General features: G+C 49.1%; 4 protein-coding genes across 4 annotated transcripts; 1 reads left to right on the forward strand and 3 right to left on the reverse strand.

The window, feature by feature from the left end:
- Window positions 1-3,546: 3,546 nt before the first annotated feature.
- Window positions 3,547-4,360, reverse strand: BKA55DRAFT_67004 (uncharacterized protein). Its single transcript, XM_046197950.1, has one exon. The coding sequence runs from the start codon at window positions 4,321-4,323 to the stop codon at window positions 3,721-3,723; it is 603 nt and encodes a 200-aa protein (XP_046048049.1). The 5' UTR covers window positions 4,324-4,360; the 3' UTR covers window positions 3,547-3,720.
- An 842-nt stretch (window positions 4,361-5,202) lies between these two features.
- On the forward strand, window positions 5,203-5,448 carry BKA55DRAFT_691546 (uncharacterized protein; the record flags this gene model as incomplete). The annotated part of the gene is made up of 2 exons (XM_046199653.1): window positions 5,203-5,232; window positions 5,290-5,448. The coding sequence occupies 2 exons, from the start codon at window positions 5,203-5,205 to the stop codon at window positions 5,446-5,448; spliced, it is 189 nt and encodes a 62-aa protein (XP_046048050.1).
- A 2,527-nt stretch (window positions 5,449-7,975) lies between these two features.
- Window positions 7,976-9,025, reverse strand: BKA55DRAFT_474772 (uncharacterized protein; the record flags this gene model as incomplete). Its single annotated transcript, XM_046186163.1, has 1 exon — window positions 7,976-9,025. A coding segment is annotated over one exon (1,050 nt), but the record flags the coding sequence as incomplete, so codon positions are not given.
- Window positions 9,026-13,533: 4,508 nt separating this feature from the next.
- On the reverse strand, window positions 13,534-14,126 carry BKA55DRAFT_571915 (uncharacterized protein). Its single transcript, XM_046193107.1, has one exon. The coding sequence runs from the start codon at window positions 14,097-14,099 to the stop codon at window positions 13,767-13,769; it is 333 nt and encodes a 110-aa protein (XP_046048052.1). The 5' UTR covers window positions 14,100-14,126; the 3' UTR covers window positions 13,534-13,766.
- Between the last annotated feature and the right edge of the window lie 979 nt (window positions 14,127-15,105).

The following is a 15,105-nucleotide window of genomic DNA, read 5'->3' on the forward strand; positions in this document are numbered from 1 at the left end:
GACTCGGCTTCTCCAGAAGAACGAGAAGACTATAGCTCGAAAACCGGCTCGCTGATGTATGGAATGACCCAAACCAGACCCGATCTAGCTTTCCTACTCTCGGTACTCTCAAGATACATGTCGAATCCATCACCAGCACATTCACGATTGATCAAAAGAGGTCTACGCTATCTACAGCAGACAAGAGACCACGGCTTGGTGCTTGGGGGCGTCAAGAAAGATCCTGAATCCGCTTGGAACATCACAGCTTGGGCCGACTCGGATTGGAAAGGCGACGCTGTTACGGGAAGATCCACGTTTGGATGGCTCGTTCAACTTGAAGGATCTACAGTCTCATGGAGGGCCAAACGGCACGAAACAGTAGCACTATCGACCACCGAGGCTGAATATACAGCACTCTCCCAATGTGCCAGAGAACTGGCCTGGACTAGGAACCTCTTCTCTGAACTGCTACTTCCGCTACATATGCCTATCCCACTGAACGGCGACAACCAGGGTTCCCTAAAGCTATGCAGAAACCCTGAGCTTCACCAACGGACAAAGCACATTCCGTTAGCCGAGCACCATATCCGAGAAGAAGTTGAAGCCGGGAACATTGATGTGCAATACGTTAGCACACACGAGCAGGTAGCAGACGGACTCACTAAACCATTGAACGCCGTTAGCCATGGTCACTTTCTAGAAGCAATTCGAGTTAGTGCATGTCCGATCGAGGAAGCAGGTCGTATTATTTGGAGTACTGAAGTCCACGATGACCCTGTGCCATGAAGACAAGGTGGATGGGGGCGTGTTGGAAAATCCGGGAATCCCCCTTATCTTCAGGATTCAAACTGTTAGTCTGAAAGTCCTAGATTTAAAGTTCAAAGTCCTAGATGAAATCGTCTAGAGATATAAACCTAAGAAGAACTCTCATCTCAATAAGAACAATCAAGTTTTACAAAATATATTTTCACCCAGCACTACTGCGCAATATAAACAACAATGGACGGCAGTCCACGACGACGACCATCCGTGTGCCTTCTTGCAGAGGGATGTTAAGTAGAAGGTGGGAAATCTCCTGCGCCGAATAATCTCTCTCGGCAATCAGCTTATTCATGAGGCGAGAGGAGAAGGACAATAGGGGCTGAAGATGTGCCGTATGCGGCAAAACTTGATCTGCAAGCTTGCAGTAAGGCTCCGTCTTCTTCTCAGATTTGCTGCAGTACTTCCCAGCGTACGTGATTGCCGCCTGTAAGCTGGTGCAAGGAGATATGTCGATATTAGCTAGCCACCCTAGGATAATAGCCGGATTGAAGTGGTTCATGAGGCTGTCGTTCCGGGCCGCCTCGAAGACGTAGTACGACCTTCCTTCCTTCCTGATGACTGCGGCCAGCTCCCGTAAGGCACGAGGGAAGTCAAAACGACACTCCCTCTCTGGATTGGCAACGTTGGCCGCCTCGATATCTGCAGCAGCGCCTTCCATATCCCTCGCTAGGTCACCGGTTCTCTTCCTCGCCCGCAAGCAGTACGTGGTATTGCACTTGTGGCGCTGGCAACGGTTCACGATTTGTGAGAGCCGCAAGAATGTCATCTCTATGCTCAGGGGATCCACGCTCAGGGGATTACCTTCGCCCTGCGGCATTGCCCTACTCGGCTCGGGGTTAATCGCCGTGACGTGGAACCCCCACGTGCGTGCAAATACATCACGAGCGGCTTCGTCGTCCATGTCGGTTCCGGGGCAACTATCCATCCAGTACAGGCCGTGGTTGTGGGGACTACCACGCCCTTGCCATTCGTACCGATCCCAGTAATCCGTGATGTTAAACTTCTTGCTTAACACGATATCTCGAAAGAGGCAGTATCGCCGGTAGAAGTGGAAAGCAGCAATGTGAGGGTTCTGACGCAATAGGCGGCGCGATAGAGCCATCCTCTCCGGCTCGGTGGCGGCAAGCCAGTCGTCATACTGGGGCATGTGCTGGTAGAGACTCCGCCAGTGTAAATCTGCCGGGCTAAACGTGATGAATGCACCAGGACAACCAAGATTATAGGCATAAGCCTCGAGGTCCTGCCTCCTTTTGTTCCAGAAGGGACGCGTACCGCGAATAGACACCGCATGCCTTGTGATCGAGTTGATCAGCGCCTGCGCCTCGGGGTCCTCGCTGTGTTCCGGCGCCTGAATAAGTTGCTCTCGCGTCAGCGGCTGCTGTCTCCCATCATGTTGCTTCACGAAGAATCTGGACCGTGAACGTGCTTGTGACCGCATTAGCGCGTTGAAGGCGACGAAGCGGAAGGTCGGGTGGCGTGCAAAACGCCCGTCGTGCCAGCGCATCGCGTGCTCGACGTAATCTCTGTAATCAATGGAGCGCAATCGAGGTTCAACAAAGTCGGCTCTACCGTCAGGAAAGAGGCAGGGAAACGCCAAGGAGAGTAGGGCATGAGAGCGATTGAACTCATTAATGGGTGTGTGTCGTATATTCGGGAGCTGCAGCTCGTGTTGTGCCTGCGCCTGGAAGCTTGTGGAAAGCTCTGAATCAGCGCCTGATTCTCCGGAGAGAATAGACCGCAGAGCATCAAGCTCCGTGTCCTTGGCCAACAGGTCCGGCACCGCAGCCTCATCCTCCAGGTCAGGCTCTGCCTCCTGATCTTCCTCGGGTGAGTCGGGTCCAACATCGGCAGCCTCCACCTGACTCTGGGGGATAGCATCCAGGACATTGCCATCTTGGGGCAATTGATTCAGCCGCTCTTCGTCGATGACGACGCATCGATAGCCAGGATGATGGCGGTGGAGGTAGTCTAGCCATATGACAACCGGCTGGCGGCGCACGCGGAACTGGCGGGTGAATTGCCGGCTAAGGTTTGCGTGGGACGACGTATTGGCAGGACGTAGCAATACAGTGTTCAACTCCTGCGGCAAAAGCGGGAGCTGGTTGTACACCAAGCCAACCTCGCGGAGAAAGTGAACCACGTGCCCGCGATACTTGTACTGCTGCCCTCGCACAAGCATAATGTTCACGTGGACGTGAACACGGGCAAGCAAAGACTCCTCGGTAGGCGTAAGCTGCGGCAATCGGGCCGGTACAGGGCCAAAGTCGAGCTGATTATCCGCAGAGAAGAAATACGGCTCGTCGGGGCGGCGTTTCCTATCCTTTCGATAGCAACGCTCACAAATGCCATCAGAATCTATCTTCATCTGGAACCAACACTCTTGGCATCTAGTGCAGTATTCCATCTGGTCATTGTCGAGCGTGGTCCAGAACTCGCGGAGGGTGGCCTTGTCGCGGTCAGTCAAGGCGCAAGCGTCAAGGTCGCCATTCCACACCGGATCTTGTGCATGAAAGACCGCCAATTCTTCGGGTGGAATTATCACTGGACTCCGAATACGTCGTGGCGGCATCGACGATCGAGCTTGCCTTGGAGATTTTCTCGGCCGCCCTCCTGTACCAGGGGCAGGACCACGGCGACCACGCCTTGGCCGTGCGGAAGGCTGCCGCAAGCGATGGCGAAGAGGGCTTCCATCCACGCAATCGTTATCGCTGTTCTCATGTTCGTCCCCTAGATCAGGATCGGACTCTACCCCTAATTGTTTGAGGTACCTCCGTGGTCGAGCAGGTGAAAGCAGCAAGTTAAAGTAGTCCTCAGCATCAATATCGGACTCAGAGAACTGGCCCCTGTCATCTCCTTCCTTCCTTATCTCATCCCCACCTAGAAGCTCACTCGGCTGTAGTCGGTCTTGACTCGCATCTACGTTTCGTGGTTAGCCCGAACAAACCACTGGGACCACAGGACAAGGATACCTTCTCCAGGACCCTCAAAATCTCCAATGACGCCGAGTTGAGATATGATGGGAGTCAGTGACACAGTCTCCCCTACACGGCGTCGTGAACGATGGTCGCGCTGGATAGCGGCCTGCTTGGCCCTCGCCACGGCCTTGGAGGGTTCATCTTGCGAGTCCTTCCCGCCCTTGTGGAACCTAGCAGCCAAGTAAGAGTAACCCAAACCAGTTGTGCTGCTTCGGACAGTAGATGGGTCAGAATGTGAGGCTATTGGATGGGCCGTTGGCTGCACGGGAGGTGAGGGAGCTAGAGCACGGAAACGTCGCGTGCTTTGTTGGGTTGGTGGAATTGGCGTCCCCAGCACTACGTGCGGCTGGCTAAGTGACTCTCTGAATAGCCTCCTAGCTGCATGACGTTGCCGTAGTTTCTCTGGCGACGTAGGCTGGGTTCCGGATCTCTCGTTAGGAGGCGGTAAGCCAGCATCCCCGTCGGTTCTCTTCGGGGCACATCTCTCAGCTGAGGCTAGGTTTCTCAGCGTCAAGGTCGCGTCTCTGGATCTGGAATACTTCATTTAGTTAGCATTGATATTACAGAGTGGGGAGACAGAGCTGACATGAGAATTGTTCTTATTACGGCAATCAAGGCAGTTCTTCGTGTTCCCAGCAGATTTCCTTTTGCTGACGAAGTCGCCCGCCGGTCTCTCCTTGCCACAGCGGGCACAGACAATTGGAATTATGTCCATTATACAGCTACCGGGAAGTAGGTTTAGGACCCATTGCCTAACGAAAAGAAGACACGCAGAAGCGTTGAAGCAGACGAAATGGCTGTCTTCAGCCAAGTGTAACGTAAACAAATCATCTTTCTGAGTAAACAAACGGCGAGATGGTGCAGAGGGGCTGAGGCCCACTTCTCTGGAACCAACAGCCAATTGTCGAACGATTTGCGGCTGGCAATACAAAACTTGGGCCAATCAGAGCCCGAGAAACTTATTACCCTTGTCTGCACCAAACCCTCATTATTCTGGAAACTTATGGATTAATGTAGAGTCAGCCTTCGGCTGAATAAACAGGTATATAGGGTTACAAGAACCGAGCTCTGTCATAGGCTTGAGTGACATGATATAATAAATCGGCTCTAATTAGAATTGATAAGAATTGTTAGTTATATCTCGCATTTGTCGCGATAGACGCTGATAAACCGGAGTCAGAAAGTTCACGCGCTGCTGTGAAAGTGTTGTCTTGCCTGAACGCGTAACCAAGCACCAATCAGAAATCCAAGTCAACCCCCTGTCAAAATCGAGTCTACCGCAACGCTAGTCGATTTTAGAAATTCAAGTCTACCCCTGGTCAAAAATCAAGTTTACCCCCTGGAAAGCGGGGTAAAATAAATCAATTGTACAACAATTGATTTTGGACTGTAGGACTAGGTTTCAGCAGGTTCCTGGACGATCATGTTTGCGGTGGATGGTGGGAATGAAGTCGTGAGTTATATTCCCCGTCTTTCTGTCCTTCTGGTCAGTGAAACTAACCTTCTTTAGCAAATTCTTTATGCCGAGCAGGCTATCATTGGCAACAGCGGTTCGTTGACGGGTATGTATCAGCTTCAAGCTGCATTCAAGGCAATTGTCGACTGGATGGAGGGGCCGTTCAAGACGTGGATTACCCAAGTTCTTACAAGGGCATTGGCACAGCCATGAGTTGCAGTGATGGCGTAAAGAAGAGTGATTGGATTTTAAATTTGTTATGATAGATACCCTACTGTACAAGTCGCATTTGCCTACTGGAAGCACTGATTGCGTAGCATATTCTGCTCTTGTTGCCTTCCGGATATGTCTCTGTGCTTTGCGGCCTGTGGTTGTCATCTCATGATGCCATATATGTTATCTTGACATCGTTATCTTCCTTTCTCAATCACTTGACGTGCTAATGGACATGACGGAATGGTACAATCCCACTCTTTGATCTTTACCGCTGCTTTGTAGCTTAAGTATGATTTCCGGAGCTTGCTTGCCGAAACTGGTGTAGCATTTGGGGCGCACAGGTCTATTCCAAAGGTCCTAAGTACTTTCTCTAGGGAGTTTATCTGCGATAGCACAATAAATCGGTTTTCTCTGGCTCGTAACAACGCGCACGAAACAATTCAAGGTCCGAAAATTGAGTAGGTGTCACCCAACTCGTCTAAATCTCGCCTGAATGGGCCGCTTTGTCCGCCTCGCGGGCCTTCACTCCAGCCACAAGCGCTTGCAAGTTCTTAGCGCCATGGTATCGTTTCGACAGTCTTACCGCATCGAACGAAACTTGTTTCCATTGGGGACTCATCAAGGTGGCTCTGCCGCGTTTGTCGAAATAGATGTAGACCCGGTCTGAAAGCCCCGTGTAACCGACATGGAATGTCTCGTCCCTCAGCTGAACTTTTGGAATATTAAGATTGGGGGAGCGACGTCTAGGGCGGCTGGATTTGGATTTGTGGTGCAAGACAGTCGTGCCCGCTACCGTGCCTTTAGGTTTCTTTGTAGTCATCTTGTCCGAGTTGACAATCAACAATTGGATAGTTTTGGGTCGAATAAGCTAAGGCTTCATGTAAGAGAGGGGTCATTGCCGAAGGTTTGATATAAGCTGAGAATGGAGCGGTGACTGGCCCATGAAAATCTCAACCATTTGACGGCGTGAAGGCCGATCTCTGGGTCGAAGTATTTCGAGAAATAAGATTTGCGACTTTGGATCTCGGGAGATGAGGTAAAGTAATTATAATCTGATACGAACTGAGGTTCATAGAGGTTGTAGACTGGATAACAACGGCCTGATTATTGTGGCAGGAAAATCTACCCTACCTTCGAATGACAAAAACCCCTCATCCACTTGAGGCCCCACTTCCGGCAGTCCCATAAGGCTGACGTTTCATTTTAATTTGATGCTAGTATGTAGATGTCTACACCTTCTTGCCAGTAGCCATCTTCAGCCAACAGGGCTCATCATTGGGATCTCTGGCCTTGAATCATATTTGCTGACGGGATAGGGAATAGCTTCCAAATGGCTTTGGCTTCGTTGTCTGGCGCCAAAATAACTGGCTTCGATGAAGCAACATGGCGATTTTCCGGAGACCAAGGGAGCGAAGTCCACCTAACGATACCTCCATGGTAGCATCTACGTAGTTCGTGCGTGGCGTTCTCCAGGCAGTGGTATATTGTACACAGAAACCGATAATCTAGACATAGGGTACACGATTAGAGGAAAATCCTGATTGGTTAGAACCTGATCTGCTGTGACAGGGTGCGTAGCGTGCACGGGCCATGATTCTGTGTATCAGGACCCATACCAAAGGGCACGGACCATCAAATCGTGTATCAGGACCTGATACGCGGGGTAATTGGTACAGTAGGGTTCACCCTCAACTTCAAGATTAAGGTTCAGGATTAAAGTTTGAAGTCCTAAACTTGGATCGTAGGACTTTCATCTAGGACTTTCTAGGATTCAAGTCCTAGAAGGAACCAGTCGAAGATATAAGGTCTCAATGGTCCTTCGATTGCGACAGGATCAAGCAATACACACGATTCACCTTAATATCTGACAAAGTGGCCCACTTACTTGGATGCCCACTTGCTTATCATACACGTTATCTTTAATTACTTATTTAATTAAGAAGAAAGAGCTTTAAAATATAGTTAAAATGCCTTATTATAACGGTCGCATCTAACCACTACGCCACATAGCAAAAGATTGGGCTATAATCGCTATTGGAGCAATTACAGTGGTGCTTACAGCTGCTTATAGAAGCTTACGGTGAACCAAGCCGTAACACTTGTTAGATATACTACTGCCTATATATTTTTTCTATACTTAATTATAAACATCCTCCTCAGCCCTTGACTTATATCTCTTCCTTACTTGACTTTCTTAATAATATATTAAATAGCGCATTTGAAATGTACTTTCACTAATCCTCTTATGATATATACCCATTTTGGTTGGGGACCATATAATTACAGGATATAACACCTATCAAAGAGTCACAGATCACAAGGGGTAGTCTCTACAGAGCTAGTGGCTTAAAGTGCTAAACAGTTCATGGTAGAGCACCCAATAGTCTGAAATGCTAATATGAGAAATAAATCCCTATTCTAGATTGTGGTGCCACTAAGTATCTATTCACATTTGCCTACCCTGGTTCCTTTACTCTTCATCAACACCCCTTCGCTCATCCTTGATCTAAGGCTCGTCGTCGTGATAGTCTGGTGGTGAACCGCCGACTTCTTCATACGTGGGTGGCACATGAGGGTCACAGTCCAAATCCTTGCTCGTAGGGTCCGTGAGTACAACGTCGTAGGACACACGCATGACCCGTTCTGTGGATCCCTTTTTGGCCGATTGGGACCGCTCCAGCGATAGACAGAACCAGACATGGAGCCGGTGCGAAATCTCAAAGCCACCAGCCCATTTGTTATCGCATGCAAACCCTGGTCCGTCTTTCTGTGGCTGCCGGTTCTTGATCGTATAGTCAAACCCCATGTTCCCTTTTGAGTTCCCAATAGTACCATCGAGTGCCCGGCCATCTTTTATTCCGCCCTTCGCAAGCACTTGCGTGTCCCGTATCCGCATCACTCGACCCATGTCCGAAAGGGAAGCGAGACGGTGCTTCTCACACGCTGGTTGAGTCGTTTTTGTTGTCTCAACTATACGCCACTTGATCTCATCGAGCTTCCATGATTGAGGGTTCCCAATGGCACCATCAGAACCGTTCAATCCCTCTAGCTCGAAAGAGAATCGGTTGGAGTTCTCAGCGTCTATAACGGGCTCGTGATGGGTAATGATCGTGATTGGGTCGACCGTGGTCACCGTTCGTTGTGAACTTCGAGGATCGGGAGGTGAAGGCTTGACAATGATGGCCTGTTCGTTCTTGGCCGTCTTGAGAGAAGCGGCTTCGTGGCGGGCGAACTGTGTCTCAGTTGCAAGGCCATACTTGACCGAGATGAGTGAGGTGTCCATCGAGGCTGGATGGTCTCCTTCGATCAGAACTGAAAAGGGAAATGTGTGTTTTCCATAAGCGAGAGTCGTTGGTTGAGTGAGGAGCTGACAGCTCGCCAGTTGATGGTTCCAGTTTCGGCAAGCATTGCAGTGTGACTTGAAGGGCCGTTTGTATACGATGTGGAGTTTTAACTCGGCATCAAGTCGGGCCATATACACGCACTGTTCATGGACTTCAATAGTCACTTCGCCCGAGACCAACAGCTGGAGACCCTGTTCAGAATCGCTGGAGAGGGCAATGTACGAGCTTTGGCTGATAGATTCCACGGTAATGGCTGAGCTCTTCTGACTGTTTCTTCTGAATGACGAGGATAGATGCTCTTGAAAGTGTGCCATGCTGCGAGCTGGATCGTGACAATGGCGATCGGTAGTTGATGCTGATGGATGTGGCTTGCAATTTGAGCGAAGGGAATCGTGGGCTGGCCTGGTCATGATCCGGACGAAGTGCCATCATGGGGAAGCAATTTATATTGATGGGACGTATCGTGAATATCGTGACGACACCCCCCTGAAAAACTATTGATTATAAATTATTCATGAATTTTTCGCGATAGGGCGCAGATCATCTCGGCCTCATATCGCGCCGTCTGACTCAGTCCACCAACATAACGCCTTTCCCACAGCTTTTCCGGGCAGCTGGGCGCGCGGACCAGAAGTGAAGAGGTTCTTGCATCGCCAGATGTGCTCGCTAATGCAAAATGAGCCTCGAACAACGTGAGTCATTACCGGCCGTTTGGTGCCTATTCTGGCTGAAGGTCGGTGGCATGTTCCTAATGTGATCATGAGGGCGTCCTTGACCAGTCAGAAGCGCGAATTTTATGCAAGTTGCTAACGGGCCCCGCCTGACGCCAGACGGACATTGAGCTTAACTCCAGATGAACGTTTAGACGATGTCATCCCCGCCATTTATTAGGCCTCATCTGGCGCTGTCGACAAGGAGCAACCGGGCCGTCAATCCGGGAGGATGAGTTCACAATCAACGGGGCTTCCATGCAACTGTGGTTTTAGCGGGGCGTTCTTTGGGCTGCGAGGGATTTGTGGAGCACTCAGATACCATTGGTCAATGAGTTAATGTTGATCAGGGCTAAGAAGTACTTCTGCTAGGTCCGAAATGTTAACTGCGTATCATAGTACCATCCACAGCCCTCTTTTGCCATGCAAAACAAAAAAAAAGCTCCACCAAAACTCACCAACTTCAATTAACGTACTCCACAAGTGAGTGTCCCATACAAGCGAGTGTCCCAAACCCATTTTACACCTTAAACTACATCGAAAGTCTCAAACGAGCTCAAATTACCTGAAAACTCAGATTCAGGTCAATAAGCAACGGGAACACATAGACAAGACGTTTCCTAAATTCCATTTGTGTTATTTAGAATATTACGTGGAAAAGCTTTGTTCGCACTGTCTTTTCTCCTATTTTCAGGCATAGAATATCGAATAGGCCGCCAAACGATTTGGAGAAACCTCGAACATATGACTTTTTGCTCAGAGCACTAAGGATAAGATTTTCAAGAAGCTAGCAGTGCTATGGCGGAATTTGCGAAATCCAAAATTGCCATTTTTAGGTGCACAGTATAGGTGGGACACTCACTTGTGGAGTACGTTACACAAAAGTCAGCCAGCCAATTGAGAGAAATTACGTCTGTTGATCATAAAAATGATTGTATATGATGATTCTGACCCTATCTCTTTGAGCGGCACAAGGCAACATAAGGTCACTCGCCCCACTTGACCCCACATACCAGAAGACTACAGAGGCTTTACATATAGAGGCAGCTATAAGAGCCTGTATTTCTTTGTAGCTTGGCTACTTTTATAAGAGTATAGCCTCTTTTTCTCCTGACTTTAACTGGCTACTAATTTTTTATATCTATTCTTACTGGCTGCTGGCCTTTTATATACAAACTGACCCTGTATTGGCAGAATTAATTCCTCTAATTGGCCTGATATCCCTGTCTTGACCGCTTTGTTGCCTTGTGCCGCTCAAAGAGATACGGTAGCCACAGCCCGATCCGGTGTAGTTTGCGCGGCGCAGGGATCATAATCCAGCCCTTCCACCTGGCGTTATTGCCTGATCTATTATCTGATCTCGAAGGATTTCCCTTCTGAACGGAAGCCTTTTTGAATGCGACGCCGCCAGGATGTCTCGTCTGAGCTCCCATCTGATCTAGCTGGTTTAGTGTATCACCACCAGACGCGTCGTTCAGGGCGAAGTTGAACCGTTCGTAGAGCTCATCCTCGGTGATATCGCTAGCAGCATCAAGGGCGGCTTGAAGTGCTTCACGTGAAGATGCGAAAAGAAATGCTTGAAGGGATAGGTTGATAACATGAAGGATACACCGGATACGGTGCCGTTTCGGATCCCAGTTGATCTACTATAGATAAGACGACTAGATAGAGAACAAAGCATGAGTATAACGTACATTATGGTCTTGCTTAAGCCTGGTTGATAAATGCTGTAAACATGTGTCGTTTGATGTCGCATTATCACCTGTATGACAGCCGAGTTGGTTCGCGATATCGTAAAGGTCGAGTGTCGAGAAGATAAGCCGAGACTGATGTTCACCAGAATGACTATGTCGAATCTCTAGTAGACGCAAAAGTGCTCTCCTAGGTTCATAATCTTCGTCAACCCATCGTGCGCACACTGCTAGCACATCATGGCGATGTGGCGATGTCCAGAGATCAGATGAGATGTAGATCTTCGACACGGCGCTCTGTAGCTTAGCCTTCAACTGCGACTGATATAGGCCAAAGCTTGCGGTAATATGGCGCATTGCTTCGTGTCTTGATGTCCTTAGAAGGTCCTCAATTGCGGGATTACAGGCTAGCATTATATCCTGTATCTCATCCCATGTAACTGCTGAAAAGGGTAATCGACGACGCGTGAGAAGGCTAACCATGCTCTCAGTATATCGTTGAGGACTGAACACTTTGCGGAGGGCCGATTCTGATGGGGTTGCTGTATAATAATTGTCGAGCCCAGCTTGCTTTGCTGGAGGACCCATGTCTGATAATCGTTCGAGTATTGTACTATCCGAAGAGTTAACGATATCGCGGTGATTGCGCTTCGGGTGGTATATGGCGTTGTCTCGTTTCGAATTTGACCAGGCCTGATCAGAAGAACAGACAAGGCATTCATAAACAACTGCTCCCTTCGTTCTGCGCTTCCCTGATGGTCCTAACTGGCCCTTGTTGGGATATGTCGCGCGAAATATGCAATCGAAGTTCAGGACTTCAGATGGCACTGATTCTACATCAACAGTAGGATCAATAGTCATCTGGGACTGTGAGGTGTAATCCGTAGGTTGCTGTGATGAAGGAGCCATAGTTTAGGATAGGAGAGGCGCGAAATGATAGAACTTATTACCATGCGATACCCCTCCACCGATAAGACCCCTCTACCAATAAGCAAAAAAATAGTTTCCCCATACAAAATGCTCAATTTCACTTGTACGATGCTTGGCCGAAATTGAACTTATTTACATGAAACAAGCTGTGTCTTATTGAGAGTTTCATGCTGTTTCGCATTATGCTATTTCTTTTTATAGTATATAAGCGGTTTGGTCGCATAGCCCTAGCATACAATTTCTGTCAATGCCTCCTCCGCGAACAGTCCTCCCCAAAACTTATAGGATTTTTATCTACACCAGCCTTCCATAATCGCCTTGAAAATGCCTCGAGCGTCTTATACAGAGGATGGCATTATTAAAGAAATATTAGATATCGCGGATTACGGCCTCTCCCATAACCAAGCCGCCCAGAAGCATGACATCCCTCAACCGACTCTTTCGGGCTGATTAAGAGGTATACCATCAAAGTCTGAGGTCACCCATCCTGCCCAACTATTATCCAAGCCCCAGGGATCCAGATTAGTTACCTGGATACTTCGGCAAGACGCCTTGAGCTATGATCCTTCTCACAGCCAAGTTCGCGCCACTGTCGCTGCGCTCCTAAGACAGCGAGGCCCGGGAAAGGGCTATCAGTGCGCATTAGATAGCCAGGTTCATGAACGTCATCCAGTTATCAACATGAAAAAGGGAAACGCCAGGAGGCCTCAGGATTCAATTCTTTTACCCCAAAGGCTATTAATTAGCACTTCGATATCCAGGAGCGCGAGTATAGCTAGATCAAGCCTGAGAACACAGTTAATATTGACAAGGGTGGTACCATAGCGGGATTTGGTGGGTAATTAACGTCTTTATCATAAAATTCAATAATCCATTCCAGAATCTAGGCTTGGATTCCTTGGTTATCGGCAGTAGCGATCCGAAGAGGAAGGCCGTCCTCAAAGGCTCTCAATCCCGCGTTTAGACTAGCTTTATCGAAGCCGTGACTGCAGATAGCCGTCTTCTGAAACACGGGATTATATTTTAAAGCCAAGGACTTCAGCAACAATAATTTATCAATGAGTTCAAGAAGATAGCCGACTAGTAATATATCACTTCTGACAACGGCTCGACGGACAACCATATCGCAGTCGAGTGGCTCAAAGAGGTCTATCTGCCTTAAATCCGGCCAGAAGATAAGTCTAATTCCAGGCTTATTATATTAGGTGACCGTAGAAGCCATGTATCTGTGAGCTTCTAAGATTTATTGATTTGTCAACCATAGCCCGTTAACCTGCCAGCTACAGCGGTTAAAGGCAAAACCCACTATTACGGCGAAGTTCAGAAACCCTCTGAACGACATATCACGATATTGTACGCCAAGAGAAAGCCACTGAAACCTGGCCCTGGTTTCTCTGCTTAAAACAAAGAAGCGCTGCAGAGTTGTCAGATCCGTATATTTCTAGCGGTTCTCGGCTAAGTACCATTGACATTATCGGAAGGATACCCAACCAGTTTCACCCACCACCCGGCTCTAGCCTCCGTCATCCACCAGCAAAAGTCCCACAAAGCCGAAAGAGCCCTCGCCCTATAAATATTGTCGTAGAGGGGCAGAATCGCCGAAATCGCACGGCACCTAGAGTAGCTGGCCGCGCACTCCCTTAGGTCTTGCAGCAGCAGCGCTTCGCCAACCAGCCGCAGTCGGTCGTGGCCATGTGAGAGAACTTGTAGGGCTTGCAGTAGTCTTCGCACTTGCCGCTCCAGGCTCTGCCGCAGCTGCTTCGATTCCAACACGCGGCCCGAGCTTCGAGGGCCGGTTCCTGGACATGGGAGGAGGCGGCCATCACGCTAGCCAAGGTAGCGGCGAGGAAGAAGGCGCTGATCTTCATCTTGAGTTTTTGAAAGAGAAAGTAAGAATCGGCTTGAAAGTTGTTTATGTTCCGTGTCTTGTACGAGCTGTTAATTTCTTTGCTACCTCTGGGACGGGTGGCCATATTTATACTCCCAGAGGCAATACATCCACATGCTCAACTAGGGCGCTCGACAACGAGAGAAGTCTTTTGGGTTCGGCGTCTTGCGGTAAACCATGCGATTCTGCTTCGTGACTTCCCGGCTCATGCCCGTCTTACTGTCGTACTCGTCGTCGCTCATCGTCACTGTTACAGCGCTTAACTGAGCGGCGTATAGCCAACGCGATGAAGCTGACCTATAGGACAGATGCAACTCTTCTCTCCTGCCTCAATGAGCTGCTTACCCGAGGATCACCTACTGAATTGTTCCGAGTGGCTGAAGTTTAAGGTTGACGAAGCGAGGAACAACCAATCACCCTTGCTGTTCGGTGGAGCACTCGGCGGCTACTGTTCTATGCTTCTGCAAGAGGCAATATCTATGCAAATTGGATTCCAGAAAAAGTAATACAAGTGTATGGCTGGTGGTGACGGGGACTTGGTAGGACTCAGGTCGATTGAGCCCCCAATATCCAGGCTTGGCCGCCTAGCCTCACTATCTGGGTATCAGTTAAGACAACCCACCAATGCACTCGGTACCCACTAGCCCCCTCAAATGCAGCACAACAGAAGTACGGGCTGCGAGCAGGGAGGATCGTGCGCTCTACATACACATACACTCTTACGCCCGAGGCAAACCCGGAGGGCTCTCTCCCGATGATACAGTCTCGTTTCCCTGTTTCTGACGTAATCTTCCGAGGCCTATATAGAGAAAGTCCTCCCTCTGCCAAGTCTCGTGCTGTTAGTAGCAAGGCATCTCAGAGCTCGCTTCCCTAAGTGCTCAGTGTCCCATTTTCGGCAGCTGAAGCCCGTCTTACGGTTTACGAGGGTGAAGCTAGGTAAGTAGGGTTAGTATTTGCCCTTTCACGAGGAGCTAGCTACAAAAGTAGTAGGTCCTAAAATAAGGGCGGAAGGAGTAACTATAAGAGGTAAGCGCGGGAGCGTCGGAATGCGTTTCCGAGGCGACTTGTCTAGAGATGAAGACTAACCTTAA

Source organism: Fusarium redolens (genome assembly GCF_020744475.1).
Source record: "Fusarium redolens strain MPI-CAGE-AT-0023 chromosome Unknown BKA55scaffold_10, whole genome shotgun sequence".
NCBI lineage: Eukaryota > Fungi > Ascomycota > Sordariomycetes > Hypocreales > Nectriaceae > Fusarium > Fusarium redolens.

Bases quoted from the DNA above. Each gene is read 5' to 3' on its own strand.
- BKA55DRAFT_67004 (XM_046197950.1), bottom strand. From the start codon at position 4,323: ATGAAGTATTCCAGATCCAGAGACGCGACCTTGACGCTGAGAAACCTA.
- BKA55DRAFT_571915 (XM_046193107.1), bottom strand. From the start codon at position 14,099: ATGGCCACCCGTCCCAGAGGTAGCAAAGAAATTAACAGCTCGTACAAG.